Raw genomic sequence first — 15,590 nt, 5'->3', positions numbered from 1 at the left:
CTCTTCGGTTTCTAAGTGTATCTAAGCTCTATGCAGTACACGCGTCATAGTGCTCCGAGCTATGTGAAACTACTTTTAGTTACACAGTGTCACTTAAGAGTGTTTGTGCTTGTTTGTAGAACGGTAATAGCTTCCTGATGATATGTTAACTCATCGGATTTTTTTTGCTATATTTGTGGGAATTATATTGTAACAAAAAAACATTTCAAATTTTGTAAAAAAAGTGTATTATGCTTATTTTGACATGAAGTTTGAATATCAAGACTTCGTCCCCATCCCCCCCTCATAAAGTTCGATTTACGTGGAAGAATTAATGCAGTGGTTTCATGGTAAAAAGCAATCTTTTCGCTTTGGTATAACAATGGTTTGGAAAAAAGCAAAATATCATAGTGATGATACTTTTGCTCTTACAATCAGTACTCGGAGCCTTTAATGCGTGTTCGAAACCCCAAACGCGTTGCCCACACATGCGCGTTCCTCTCGCGTCCCTTGGAGCCTTACGCGCCACCTAGATCTACGCTGGTTCCACGCCGCTAAAAGCGAAACATGCCACGCACCACTGGAGACTGCGCCCTCGTGTCTCGTGTAGCCCTACACGTGCCCCTAGAAGCTACAAATAAATACTTAAGGCTGATTTACACGATGCCAGTCAGCGCGCCAGCCGAGGTTGCCAGTTACTAGATGTAAATGTCTAGCACCGTGTAAATGCTTAACGCCAGTCACTGCAGAAGCCAGTGCGCTACTAGTACGCCAGCAGAACAAATATTTTTGTTTTACTGATATGCCAGCTCCCTCTTCTACCACACTACTGTACTGGCGCAAGGTGAGTAGCGCTTTTTCGCAACAATAATTCTTTTAGTTGCTGCCACTATGTAAACAATAAGGCGCTAGTGGACTGTAATGCCAGTCGTCGCGTGCCAGCGACCCGCCAGTCAACTTCCAGCTGGCATGCCAGCAACTGGCAAGGGTGTAAATCAGCCCTTACGCATGATCGAAAGGCTGTTAAATGCATACATCAGAGCGAGTCAGAGCGTGAGGCACTGTGGCATAGTGGCAATACTGCGGTCGCGGGGGCAGTAGTCAGCGGGACGCGGTGCGGGTGCGACGCAGCCACAAGCTATCCGGGCAGTATGGCGGGAATGCGCATTTGTGACGTGGTGCGACCGTTCAACGGCGAGGGCGACGTTGTGGCCTGGTTCGCCAAGCTGGAGCGAGTGACGAAGCTCCGAGGTGACGAAAACGTGGCGGCCATCGTGCCATTGTTTCTGGAGGGACGCGCTAGCACCATCGTCGACGCGCTCAGTGAGACAGCGCAGAACGACGTGGGCGCCATTAAAGCGGCGCTGTTCAAGGTGTTCGCTCCTGACGGCAGAAAGGCCTACACCATGCTGATGAAGCGGAAATGGGATGGCGAACACCCAGAAGTGTTTATGGAGGAGATGCGGAAGCTCGCGACGGTCGCAGGCCTCAACAGCGATGCTTTTTTGTCGCGCCATTTTGTTCACTGTTTACCAGCTGAAGTGGCGACCGCTGTTGGGACGCGCGACGCGAGCGGAACGGCAACCCCGTCGGAGTTGGTCGAGTTCGCGAGGCCACTCCTGGAACAGTACGTGGAGCGGCAACCCAGCATGGAGGGCGCTAGTGTCGGGGCGGCGGGAGCCGCTGTCAGCGGCGCGAGAAGCGGCGCGAGACGAGCGACGAACGACGGCGCGGGGAGAGGGGGCAGCAAGAAGTGCTTCCGATGCGGTGGCCCACATCTGCAACGAGACTGCAAGACGAGGGTGGAATGCTGGTCGTGCGGTGGGTCGGGCCATTTTCAACGCGATTGCCCGGCGGGAAAAGAGGTCGGGAGGTCCAGTGCGCCGGTGGGTCTCCCAAAGTGAACGTCGCGGCGTTACCGATTGTCCCTGCGACGATCGACGGACGGGCCTCCCGTGCGCTCGTCGATTCGGGATGCGCTCAAACAATAGTGTCGTGCCGGTCGGCAGGAGTAAAAAAGACAAGTGCAGTGACAGTAATAACAGTTGACGGCTCGAGAGTGCGATGCACAGGGACAACGACAGTGAATCTGACGATCGATGGTCAATCGACGACTGTCGAGTGTCTCGCGATGGAAAATCTGCTGCCCGGCGTGGACATAGTGTGCGGAATGGACGTTATTCGGCAGTTCGGGGGGGTGCAGATTTGCGGTGACAGTGTGCGATTTTTCGGCAAATCGTCGTCTGCGCCGGTCGCGAGGCGCTGGCGAGTGCGAGTCGGTGAGAGACAGATTGAAGCGGCCGCAGCTGCGAGTTTGCCCCCTGCGACAATCAAAGATCGCGATTTTAGCGCAGCGTTCGATGGCGAGTCATGGACGGCGACCTGGAACTGGAAAGACGGTCCTCCGGCGATGCTAAGGAACAACGTCTCTCACTACAGCAGCGTCGAACGAGAGGAACTTCGTGAGAAGTTCACTGCTGAAATGCAGAAGTGGATTGGCGAGGGATGGCTGCAACCATGGAGGGCGGAACAAAGAGGGATTTTGCCGCTGATGGCTGTAGCTCAGCCGAATAAACAAAAAGTTAGGCCGGTACTTGATTATCGCGAACTCAACAAGTTCGTGGAGTGCAACTCGGGGATGGAAGCGCCTGCGTGCGACGAAACTGTGCGCAAGTGGAGGCGAATGAGAGGACCGCTTAAATTGATCGACTTGAAGGCGGCTTATCTACAAGTCAAAGTGGACGAGAGCCTGTGGCGCCACCAGCTGGTATGTTTCGAAGGAAAAACATACTGCCTTACGAGACTCGGCTTTGGACTTAGTAGCGCTCCGAAAATAATGAGTCGAATCGTGGAGTACGTACTATCGCAGGACGCGGAGGTTCGACGAGGGACCGATAATTATATCGACGATATAATTGTGGACGAGAGCATCGTAAAAGCGAGTCGAGTAGAAGCACTCTTGAAGAGATTCGGACTAAAGTCAAAGCCGACGGAGAACCTGGACGGCGGACGAGTGCTGGGATTGGAGGTGAGACGGGACGCAGACGGAGACCTTCGTTTTAGGCGGGGAAACGCCATTCCGACGCTTGAGAGGGGAAATAAAATTACGAGGCGAGTGCTATTCTCCATCTGCGGAAAGTTGGTGGGCCATTATCCGATAGGCAATTGGTTAAGAGTGGCCTGCAGCTTCGTAAAGCGTGCATGCGAAGGCACGTCGTGGGAAGACCTCATCGGTAAACGAGCAGAGAAGGTTATGCGAGAGATCCTGGCCAGAGTGGATGCAGAAGATCCAGTGCGAGGGAAGTGGAACGTTTCGCAAACGGAGCATGGAAGAGTTTGGTGTGACGCGAGCTCGATTGCATACGGTGTGGCGCTCGAAATCGACGGAGAGGTGGTGGAGGACGCAGCTTGGCTTCGGAAACTCACGGATGTCGGACACATCAATGTAGCAGAGCTAGATGCCGTCCTCAAAGGAGTAAACTTGGCCGTCAAATGGGGCATTCGGAAGCTAACAATATTGACAGACTCGGCGACGGTCGTTAGTTGGCTGAACTCCGCGTGTGAGTCGGGACCGAAGGCGAAAGTGTCCGGCGCCGCAGAGATGCTCGTCAGGAGACGACTGGGCGTCCTACGCGAACTGTTTGATGAGTACGGTATGGTCGTAAAAATCACGTTCGTACCTTCTCATAAAAACCGAGCGGACGCCCTAACCAGAGTCAAGAAGTCCTGGGTGGACCAGGTCAGAAGAGCTGAACCAGTCTGCGTCGCCACCATAAAAGAACTGCATGACATGCACCATTTTGGAGTGGAGCGGAGTCTCCACCTCGCGCGTATGGTTGCGCCCAGCGCCACCCGGGGTGAGATCGAGCAGTGCGTACGCCAGTGTCAAACCTGTCAGCTGATCGACCCGCACCCGACGAAGCACGACGAAGGCGCGCTCGGAGTCGAAGAAAACTGGATCAGGCTAGCGATTGACGTTACACACCATCAAGGGTGCCAATATCTCACAGTTGTGGATTGTGGCCCAAGTAGATTTGGACTGTGGAGAAAGTTGCGCTCCGAAACTGCGCTCGAAATCGCGACAAACCTGGAACAAATATTCTCCGAAAGGGGGCCGCCTCAAGAACTTTTAATGGACAACGGAACGGCGTTTCGATCCGAACGAGTAGCCGAGCTGTGTCAGCAATGGAATGTTCGGAGAAGATTCCGAGCAGCATACAGGCCTCAGGGAAACGGAATTGTGGAACGCCACCACCGAACAATCAAGAGAACAGCTGCGAGAAGTGACGTGTCACCGACCCGGGCAGTGTTCTGGTATAATCTTGCACCGAAGGATGGAAAAGACGCCGCCTCTGCACCGGCAAGAATGGTGCATGAATACATATGGAGACACCCGGCGGTAGCGGTTGAGGAACCACCGACGGAGCAGGCGAGATTTGAGGTCAACGAGATGGTACTAGTCAAGCCAGCTCAACCGTCGTGCACGAAGACGTGGGCCAAGGGACGAGTAACAGGCGTGATATCATCAACCAATGTTATCGTAGACGGAATCCCACGGCACGTCTTAGACCTGAGAAGAGCCCCGGAGGAAGAGCATGGCACCAGATTGGTCGAAGGTGCGCTATTGCAGGCATACGGTCCTTCGCCGCATCGAATCCCAGCAGAGGAGGCCCCAACCGACCAAGAAGCCGTTCGCAGACCAGCACGACAGCGACGACGGCCTCGCTATCTCGAGGAATATGTATGATGAGGGCATCAGGAGGGCGTGTGGCATAGTGGCAATACTGCGGTCGCGGGGGCAGTAGTCAGCGGGACGCGGTGCGGGTGCGACGCAGCCACAGGCACCTTGCCCCAGCTCTCTCGCTCTATCACGCGCACTTACTCGCACACGTACAATCGAATCCGTGCGAGAAAAAAGAGGATATACTCATCCATCTCTCTTGTGAAATTTTCTGACAAAGCGGTGTAGCATGGACGCGTGAAAGTTAATTAGTTTTACTTATTTGCTTATAATCTACGAATATAGCCAATGTAAATTTGAATGGACCACATTAGGTAAGTTATGGCCATATTCGACGACGACGCGCACGGCGAACGCGCTTTGCGTTGGCAACATTAAATCGGATCGGCGCTTGGCGGGCGGCGGCCGGTACCGGCGTTGACTTTGTGAGTGTCTTCAGCTTTTTACCTTTTGTTGTGACCGTTATGCGTTGAAACCCACCGACGTAATCATCGCGAATGCCCAAGAGTCGATACGACAGTCGGGCGATGCGACAGTATTCGTGCAAGATCTCGGACGGATCGATGCATCTCCAAAGCCGCGTATCTTTATTTGAAAAATCGTCAAATAACCAATATTCCCTAGTCGATATAGTCATAATCGATAGTCACTGTCGTTTGAAATGGATCCTGTCGTCGTTTTAAAATTAATTGCGCGTTTTTACAGAGCTACGATTAAAGCGGGTCGTCCATCTTTTTTTCACCCCTCAGTTGTATAAACGGTCTTCATATATAGGAGTTGTCACTTTACACTCATTATTATTCATCAGTTTTAGTGTCGTTCATTTTTATTGTTATGTTTTGTAAAATAATGCTAACCTAACCTAAAAATATATACATTCATTGTAATTATTTTAAATCATCATTTAACATTGATTTGTCTCCTACCTCGAGAGCAATCATTAGATCCTTTTTATATAAATAATGTAGTCTTCTTGTTTTGCTAGGATTCTTGTTGAACTCCTGATGTGAAATATTCACCTAGTTTTCACCTAGCTATTTAACAGTAATTATATGTTCTCACATCATATCGAAGGCACAAAGGAATCCTTAAATGTAATTAGCTTGACTCAGGGGTTGGAGCTATTCATTTCTCGCCCTTAGTTACAACTTGATACAAAAAAATTATGGATTCCTACTCATGACAACAAATAACTGCATGTATACATTCGTTTTGCATATAGTTAGATGCGGTGTCATTAGATGTACTGGAAAAAATTGATTTTTATATTTTGTTAACCCTTACTTATTAATTTGATATCGATCAAAATTACTTATTTTAATTAATTATATAATGTAATTCTACCAATTTTTTTCAATTACATCATGCTGGTTGACCATACACTAATATCTTAGGGTGACTACATCTTTATGAAATAAAATATGTTCAAATTATTTACAGGTGTATATATGTATATATACCAGGCGCGTACAATGAGATACTTTCTCTTTCGCTCCCTCGCGTGTTAAGTGACGAGAGTGAGTGAGAGATAACACGCGAGCGAGCGAGCGACAGGGAAAGTATCTCACCGTACACTCATGATTACATATGATTATTTTTATTTTTGTCTAAAAATTTCAACTGTATGATTATTACATATGAAAACAAGATTTTTTACTTTATTAACATTTAGTTATTAATATTGAACATAATTTATATTATCAATATGTAGGATTAAATTAATTCATAATTATAATAATGATAAATAAGATGGTTATAGTTATATTTACAATGTGTGTATTTTATTTTAAATTAATTGGATGTATTTAGTTGTTTATTCAATTGTACTGTACTGTAATTTAATTAATTTTTTATTTATTATAATATATCTTTTCATTTTTTTTCTTTATGATATCTTGAAACGTTTGCTCCGTTGTTTATTTATTTACTTACCTATAGATACAAATTAATTATTTACACATGTAGCTTTTGAAGGAAATATGTGTAATTAGTTTCAAATTTATTTTTGAAAACGAGTGAAAACATAACCTCAGGATCATCCACGGGCATCATCACCTGCGTGAACTTCTCCGTCGTTTAGAGGAAACTCGCGCCTGCATCGGGACTCACGCGCAGATCGGCAGTAAAGGGCCCATCGGTCGCCACGCTCGGGTGTAGTGCTATCGCACCTCAGAAATGGTGCCTTGTTAACTGAATTCGCGTGTTTTCATTTTTCCAAAGGCTCTGATGTAACGGCCCCACACAGGCTCACGTAACAATATTAATAAATGATCTTACTAGATTCACGCCAGTCTCATTGACCGCGATCTCTCTAGGATCATAACCCCATAAAATATTGTATATTTATAATTTTCACAAATGCTGATAAATGTAATTACTTGGACCAAACTTTGGAAGATCAACTGTCACCGAACCATAATTAGAACTAGATGTAATTTATTTAATTATATAATTTATTAAACGAAACATATATAAACTGGTCACTTTAGCTAAGCGCTTGTTTGAACTGTACTGAACCAAAATAAACTAATATTTTTTAGTTTTCAATCTGACAAAAATTACAGTTGTTTTCCGTTCAGTTCCGGTTCAAACCCTGATTATGACCATTCATTATTTTAATTCTGACCATCTTATATTTTTATTCTTACCATATGCTATTTTTGTTCTAACCATTTGGAGTTTATTCTGACCCTGAATAGTATAATTCTGACCATTTTATATTTTTATTCTGACCATATGCTATTTTTGTTCTAACCATTTGCTATTTATTCTGACCCTGAATAATATAATTATGACCAAGATTGGATTTTTATTCTGGCCACTTAATTTATTACCCTTACAATCTTTCGATTTCTGGAAGTGACGTCGCGTGTTTGAGTTATTATTTTATCATCACTATTGTCACTATTAAAACTGACGAAAAACAATAGTGGCCGTTAAAACATCGATCACCAACCGGTCCCGCAAGCGATAGCAAACCTTAGACACCCAAAACGTGATAAAAATAATCCCTGCAGCTGTATTCTAGCTACGACGGGAAATTATTAAACAATAAATAATTCGATATTTATAATATTGTGGGGATCTTATTATTGAAACTCGCACAATAATTACGGTAACCAAGAATGATCATCCATACTAATATGGATAAACTAGACAATAAAGTGTTAAGTTGGGACCACACAAAAGCTCTCGTTATGTCCAGAAAAAATGTTTCACATAAATAACAGGCAATTATTCTCGGATGCATTGAAAGAATATTTCTTTGTTGCGAAACGGGCACTGAAAACAATATATCACTGGAAGACAAAAAGCACCGCAAAGCTACAATTTTCCTGTTGCACCATTCGACCTCGGAAGGATGTCCATTAAGCAAATGTCATTTTATAGAGGCGTATACATATTTCGTTGATTGAAGAAACGAGTGTAACAATTAGCTGGATGGTCGTTGCATACTTGTGATTTGTCAGCGAGCTTTTCAACCCTTGATACTTTGATAGGCTGGTCTCCATTGAGAAGAGGTTTGACATGGCCCGAGAGGAGACACTGCCAGATACGGCCCGAGACCAGAGAGGGACTCCACCAGATTATCACCGCAGCAGGGAGAACAAACCTTCACTTCACTCACTACCACAACTATAATACCTCTGAGAAGCATCCACTGGACATCATCCCTTTGCTAGCTTCTCCACTACCGCTCGGAGAATAACGATACTTGCCACGATTGTTTGTCGCAATTGTGGCGACCACCACGAATAGTTACACTCACAAAAAAGGGCAATTGTCTCATTGTTGATGACCGTGACCAAAAACATTCATGCATTACAATAAGACAAATATCATGGCACAAGAGGGATTTCTTTTGACCACACAACACGGGTCGTTAAGAGAATCCCTTTTGTGACTAAACGGTACGGATGCAATTAATCATCACAACAGCAAACCCTTTCCGTAGAATTCGAAAGTCTGGACAAGCAAAAAAACTCGCTTTCAAATATGCAACATCCGATTTCTCGAATTCTACGAAGCGACTCCAGCGATTGGCTAGGAGATTGACGCACAATCGTGATTGGCCAGCAAGCGTGCATCCCCCAAAGAATATAAGCCCGGACTCCGACAAGGAGAAGCCAGTTGATCCACGACAGACGACCAAGAGACAGCCCAAGGCAGACGATCCGAGATACGAGACGGCTGAGGCACGAGACAAGAGACGTCACCAGAGAGCCAAGATCTACCAGCAGCCATCCGGAGGAACCAGCCACGCGCCCTCACCGACAAACCTGCAGATCACTCCTGACACTCGCCGCACGCAGCCATAGAGCCCTGAGACATCATCACCTGCACACCATCATCGCAAGACACGTCACGCCGCTAATCGTCCATAGTCAAAATTGTAATTATAACTTAATAAAATCTAATAGGATTCACCGAATAGTCTCATAGGCCGCGAGGTCAATCACCCCTAGGGCTACGCCCCCTAAACAATATATGTAATATTAACTAATAAATTATTACCATTTTCCAACGGCGTCTTTCTGGCTGCGAAGTCACACCCCTTAGTGTTAGAAAACCTTAAAATATTATAAAAATCCCATCTTAAAATATTGAGGGCTGTCTGGAAAAAAACCAGGCACGCCTTGAGAGTGTACCGACCCATATTGATGATGCTCTAGATGCGCCTTGCGAATTCTAAGAGTTAAAAGTCGAAAGAGCATATATACATATATGCCAACAAATTTCAAACGCCTTTACTTATCAATCAACCTAATGTTTATTAATAACATTAATCTATTTTGGGCTAAAAAATACAATGTGTAACATAACATTTAAGAAGCCACGGCCGAAGCACAGAATTACAATAGTTATTTAACAATTTATATACGAGATTTAACTTCCAGCTCTCTTTGACATAAAAATATTGCCCATCATCAGTTATTATGTATAAAAATCTCAAATTTACGGTCTTATTTAAACTGACAATATGTGCAAATTGTATGAATAAACTTGCATCAAATAATCATAACCATTACAATTTTTTATTATTCAGGTTATTGTAAAGTAGACGTCAGATTTTGTCATAATGTCGACTGAAACCAATACCGATAAGGTGACAACAAAACAAGAGATTGAAGTAAAAGTCGAAGAAGTTCAAAAGAACGGCGACGGCGACGCACCTGTCATCGAGGAAGATGTGAAAGCTGACACCGAAGGCCTCGACGGCAAAGGGAAACGCATACATCCTAGCGGCAAGACTATGATCGTTAGAAATATGCCAGCTAGTATGTTGTTTACGTACGAAGAGGAACTAAGAAAGCTTTTCAGTAAATACGGCCAAATAACTTATGTCAAGTAAGTAATTTGTCTAGAATGAATAGATTGTTTAATTTTTCTATGATATTAACGCTTGTTTTAATATTGCAGACGTGGCGGAATCCCGATTTATTTCGACACGGTTGAGCCTACTCTTACTGCTTACGTAAATTTCGAATCGACTGAGTCTTCGGATGCGGTAAATAGAATAATTGCAAAACAAATTTAGATATTTAAATATGTTGAATTTTTACTATATACACAAAATAGAGTAAATTATGCAAGTGATATTTTTTATGCTCGTGTAAATTGGGGTAATTTGTATTCATTTTTGCTTTAATATGCAATCGTGAATGCTAAGACTATTTTATGCAGTAGAATTCATTTTGCCGTTTGAATGTATGCTTGTACTGTATTTTGTATGTTTTCGACGTGAATGAGTGAATGATGTGAAGTTTTATTCAATAATTGAGTAGAATTTCCTGTTTACTATAAAATTGGTTATTACATATTTTGTGATGGTTATAAATAGTAAAATGTTTTTAGGTTTTCCTCTTTAAGCTTTTAATGTATATTATGATGTGCTCGTCACAATAACATTATTGAAAATCTGGTGTGTGTTCTTAGTACAAATATTTTATAAACATTGATTTTATTGTGATCAAATTTGCATACATCATTATTTGCAATAGAAAAAGTAATTTTTAATTTATTTCAGTAATAATTTGCTATTATTTTAAAACATACGATATATGCATATAATTTATGATATGCACTTAAATAATTTTGGTTCAAATCCAATTGGATTATCCAGATCTAATTTAGATTTAAAAAACCCTCGTGTAGGTTGTTTTTTTTTCAATAACAAACTCAATTTTGCACATGTACAAAATACTCTCTTTAGTAAAACTAATTTAAAGCATATTTAATCACTAGGTTTATGGGTATAAAGTCGTAAGACGTTTCCAAAAATAAAAATAATGTCAAAAATCAAATCAGAAACCAGTCGATTTGACAGGTTCCGTAAATCTAGTGGTAAAAAATAAAATGCTTGAAATGAACTTTTCCCTAAGTTTTTTTGTTACATATGTGACATATTTAACCCTTTGAACGCGTAAATCCACTAAAGACGCCTGAATGATTTTTTTATCTCTTGATGCAAAAACAAAAAAAAATGATTTTTAAGAAAAAACTTTTTGGTGAATAAATATAAAATTTAATTTCAAATAAATAAAATTTAAAAAAATCAGTACCAGGTAAAATTTGGATTTTTTCAAAAAACAATTTTATATTTATTTTTGATTAACGCGTCCATAGGGTTTTAAATATACTAATTTTGTTTTAATGATACATCAATAGAGAAGATTTAGAAAGAGCTCCTTTATTGCTGTTTATTTTTCTATTACTTAAAATGCAGGTATGTTGAGATATGGTTGTTGATGAATGGAACATAATGTTTTATCGAAATAGAGTTGAGAATTTTACTTACTGTTAATTTAATGATATGATTCGTTTGCGGTTAATTTTAACTACAATGTCATTAATCGAGCCGCTTAACGGCGGCTCAAACCATTTATTTTGTCGCTTCAAACATTGCAATGCCCCCCGGCGAGTCAATCGTCGGGCGCAAACGTTGGACGCATTATAATGTCGACATAAATTTGAACAAACCACACAGGCATTGGCTGAAAGGGGCACCATGTTGGGTGGTAACCCCATTGAAATAGACATTCTGAGGGCAGGTGAACACACGGTTGTGGTAAACAACCTCCCTTACGTCATAGCCAAGGAGTGCCTTCATCGATTACTATCTCCTTGTGGCGCCATCAAAGATATTGTTAAAATACCAGCACGCCCCACAGGTATCGTCCTTTTCAATTTCACTTATTCAAAATTAATATACATATAATTGTTGAAATGATGAGTTTATATTGTTACTTTATTTTTTATATATGTATATAAATATATATATATATATATAGTAGATAAGTTTTTTTTAATGACTAATAAATATAACGTGTCATGTTTTAAAATATATATAAATAGAAACTAAAAATTTTGTGTTGTGTACCTTTTTTTAACTATTATCATTTTATAATTTATCAAATGATCATAATTGTGTCATGTTATAATCATATAAAATATAACTTATTAAAATATATAAAACAAATGTGGCGATTGATGAATGATGAACTCCTATGGTTTGATTTTTTTTATATTATGGATACGAAGAGCGAGTGAATAACATTTTAATATAAAATTTCAGTCAACCTTAGAGATAATAGAACTTACAAAACACATTGAAGTTTTATTTAATTAAATATATGTATATTTTATATATGTTATTAATTTCAATATACGTTGACTTATTAAAATTAATTATATCGCAAAATTGTGTATAAAATTGCGATATAATATACGTTTTATTATGTCACTACTTTTACGAGTAGTTATTTACTAAAACAATTTTTTAAGCAATATACTACGAATATTTATATTTTCAGCGTTTGTCGAATTTGAGGACGAAGAGGGCGCTAAAAAGGCATTGTCTTTGACTGGATCATTGTTAATTAACAATATGCAAGTTGTTCTTCAACGGCGCGGTCAAGGTCAAGAGGCTCCTCAAAAGGTATACATAATCAAATCACAATATAACAAAAGTTACTGAACGTTAAATTAAAATGTCGTTTTTTAGAAGAACAAAAAGAACGCTCCTCCCAGCAAGAGGGGAAATCCCGCTGGTGGAAAACGGGGAGGCAGAGGTGGAATTGGCCGCGGTGGTGGCCCAAGAAACCAGCCCATCGGTGGTGGGTACAATACATGGGACGGTGGTCCGCCGCTCGGATTCAGGGGACCCCGTAACTTTGGTGGCAACGCTGGTTCTATGTCTTATAACAATTGGGTAATTTATTACTCCTAATAATATAGACTGCATAATAATACATTATGTACATTGCCTCGATTGTGTTCTTGCAGGGTAATGGAAACTTCAGAGACAACACCATGGACGAGAGGCCATTCAAGAGAAGGAAACAAAACGATTGGTCCTACCAATATTAAAAATGCTGAAAAACCATTCACGTATTTACTGACATTTTATTTACATATAGAATCTCAGTTATCTTAATTAATTTACATTTAACTTTAGCTGTGGTCGATTAATTTGCCTTTGTAGACATTCCCGTGATTGGATTATACACAAGTTTTTATTCATTTTGACAATAGGTCTACAAATTAGTTTATTAACAATCATCGGTTATTTTCCTTATCACATTTTTTGTTAAGTATTTATCATTTGAATGGAGAATAGTTTTTCTTAATTTGATAAGATTGTCGATATATACTCAGTATTGAATGGGCTAAATTTCGCGTTTTGCGATAGTGTGAATGTGGTTTCTTTTTATTGAATATTTTGATATAATTGATAATCAAATAGTTAATTTAATAATATTTGGTTGCGTATAGGCAGATTTGCCTAATGCTCATAATTTTATTTATATTCCTCGAAAAGGAAAGTATTAAATGTGTGATTATTTATAACAATATAAAAGTAATGGTTTGCTATTTATTGTTTAGTTTTGTGATTTTTTTTAGTCAATGCTTTTCTTTGAACTAAAACAATAAAATCGTGTTCTTGTGTAATTTTGTCTGTGAATGTGAAATCAATACTTTATTTGTTAATAAAGATATACATATAATTTAATAATTAATTTATTTCCAGAAAGCATTTCACATTATCCATTCTATTTCCCGTATATGTCAAAAGAAAACCTTAAATATTTTTTTTATCTTTGACCTTCTCCCCTTCCCTTGCTATTTAAACAGTTCAAAGATAAAGTGAATAAGTTGGATGTTCAAGCCTTTCATTGCAGATCGTTGCAATCGTCGAATAAATCTGATTGCAGGTCAGTCTGTAATTGTACTTGGTTAAGATGTGTATAGTGAGTGAAAGTTGAACACATTTCGCGAAAACAAAATTGTTTGTTCATAATAATTTTATTACAGAAAGTTTTCTTTAAACGTGATTATTTTATAAATGTTTTTCTAAACGAAGGCCATATACTAATCAAAAAAGTTTTTGATTTGGGCAGGAATAGTCGAATAATAAGCGCGCATTATATGTTTTATGAAATTAACGGAAGCAATATAGATAACCAATCGAGAGAGAGAGCTGAAATGTTGGTCAGCGCGGTTTCAATGTCGAAACCCACCTACAAACGCATTACAAGACCATTAATGCAGAAAACTTGCTGGAAATTCTTAAATTCGTAAATAAAAAAATCCGCTGTGTTGGATAGATCAGATAATACATTAAAAAAAAACTAATAATTCTCTCATGTACTATTGATATAGTGATACAGATTTAATTCTCAAGTATGGAATAAAGTTTTTGCCCTTCCGTGGCGTAGCTACCTAATAGCAGTCATGCAAAGCATGGGGGCCTAAATATCTAAACACTCGATGTACAAAAAAGAATTATCAATATAAAAATTTCGAAAATTAAAACAGCATACACAATATAAGGTACTTGTTAAGAATATCGGCGCCACACTCAGAAACCAATGGTTATGAACATTCTCTTTGCGTTGCGAAAAATTAATCCGAATAAAAAAAAATGATAACTTTTAACTTCGTATTATATATATATATATATATATACTTTTATTTAAAGTGATGGGTGAAATAAATTATGGTTAAAAAACATTGCAGAAGCTAGATCTTATTTTAGCCTAAACTACTTTGGTATTACATCGTATACATGAAATATAAGTAAATTTGGAAATTTTTATGAAAAAAAATCAGAGGCGAATGAAATGGCAAAATATCATAAAATGTGCTGATTAGTTAGCGTCTAACTACCGATTTAAAAATAGTAACATTAATCAGAGTTAAAGTATTTTATAATGTTATTGACAAGGTATACGTTCAATTTAAAAATCGCTCTCAAGGAATACAGTTAGTAAAAAACTATTTCAGTTTTCTTGAACCTCGCAATATCAAAAATAAATCTGAAACAAATATTTAGAAAAATTGTTTAATGCCATGTTCATTTGCGTAACTACATTATAGAAAAAGGCCTTACTGAAAATATGTCCGTAAGATAATTTTTAGAATTATTAATCACGAAATACACTTGCTTAGAAAATGAATTTATAGAAGTTCCTGTAGCGTTTTCATTATTTTGTATTCTTTCATAAACTAAACGAGTATTGAAAGATTATAAAAGACATACAATCGGATAATCTCGCATGCTGGCCATTGAATACAAACAAGCATTGAAAATGGAGCTTAAAAAACGTATTAGTGATTTGGAAAATATTAAAGCGAGAAAGAAAAAAAATTAAAATTGGTGAGTTTATATCTAATTTATTTTTTTATTTACTCTAATATGTGAAAATACACAAATATGTAGTAAAAATCATTTTATTTATTTTAGTTTCGATCGTTTTCCATAATTCATTATAAATATTTAATACCTAGTAGAAATCAATTTAAAATTTAATTTAATTTGGCCATAACGCTATGTGTTTCTAATGACTCCTCAATTTTTATTTTTAAT

At 39.6% G+C, this 15,590-nt stretch overlaps 2 protein-coding genes across 3 annotated transcripts; both read left to right on the top strand.

Annotated features, from left to right (window-relative positions):
• Positions 1-1,611: 1,611 nt before the first annotated feature.
• LOC148235874 (uncharacterized) lies at positions 1,612-4,820 on the top strand. Its single transcript, XM_088184859.1, has 2 exons — positions 1,612-2,695; positions 2,945-4,820. Exons 1-2 carry the CDS (start codon positions 1,742-1,744, stop codon positions 4,724-4,726), a joined length of 2,736 nt encoding a protein of 911 aa, XP_088040985.1. The 5' UTR covers positions 1,612-1,741; the 3' UTR covers positions 4,727-4,820.
• LOC148235873 (uncharacterized) lies at positions 4,776-13,730 on the top strand. 2 transcript variants are annotated; one of them, XM_088184860.1, is made up of 7 exons: positions 4,776-5,145; positions 9,768-10,069; positions 10,142-10,229; positions 11,709-11,892; positions 12,535-12,659; positions 12,726-12,932; positions 13,007-13,730. In XM_088184860.1, the coding sequence occupies exons 2-7, from the start codon at positions 9,801-9,803 to the stop codon at positions 13,088-13,090; spliced, it is 957 nt and encodes a 318-aa protein (XP_088040986.1). In that variant the 5' UTR covers positions 4,776-5,145; positions 9,768-9,800; the 3' UTR covers positions 13,091-13,730. The 2 variants fall into 2 exon arrangements, with proteins under 2 accessions (XP_088040986.1, XP_088040987.1); XM_088184861.1 differs by lacking the exon at positions 4,776-5,145 and adding an exon at positions 7,576-9,113.
• Positions 13,731-15,590: the final 1,860 nt, after the last annotated feature.

Source organism: Plectrocnemia conspersa, unplaced genomic scaffold (assembly GCF_051122295.1).
Source record: "Plectrocnemia conspersa isolate PC_06_02 unplaced genomic scaffold, ASM5112229v1 ptg000004l, whole genome shotgun sequence".
NCBI classification, from domain to species: Eukaryota; Metazoa; Arthropoda; class Insecta; order Trichoptera; family Polycentropodidae; genus Plectrocnemia; species Plectrocnemia conspersa.
The sequence above is the reverse complement of the archived record's forward strand: the minus strand, read 5'-3'. Positions and strand labels throughout refer to the sequence as shown.

Coding starts and splice junctions, on each gene's coding strand:
- LOC148235874 (XM_088184859.1), top strand. CDS start 1,742: ATGCGGTGGCCCACATCTGCAACGAGACTGCAAGACGAGGGTGGAATG. Junction 2,696..2,944: donor TTAAATTGATCGACTTGAAG/GCGGCTTATCTA, acceptor GCACTCTTGAAG/AGATTCGGACTAAAGTCAAA.
- LOC148235873 (XM_088184860.1), top strand. CDS start 9,801: ATGTCGACTGAAACCAATACCGATAAGGTGACAACAAAACAAGAGATT. Junction 11,893..12,534: donor AATACCAGCACGCCCCACAG/GTATCGTCCTTT, acceptor TTATATTTTCAG/CGTTTGTCGAATTTGAGGAC. Junction 12,933..13,006: donor CTATGTCTTATAACAATTGG/GTAATTTATTAC, acceptor GTGTTCTTGCAG/GGTAATGGAAACTTCAGAGA.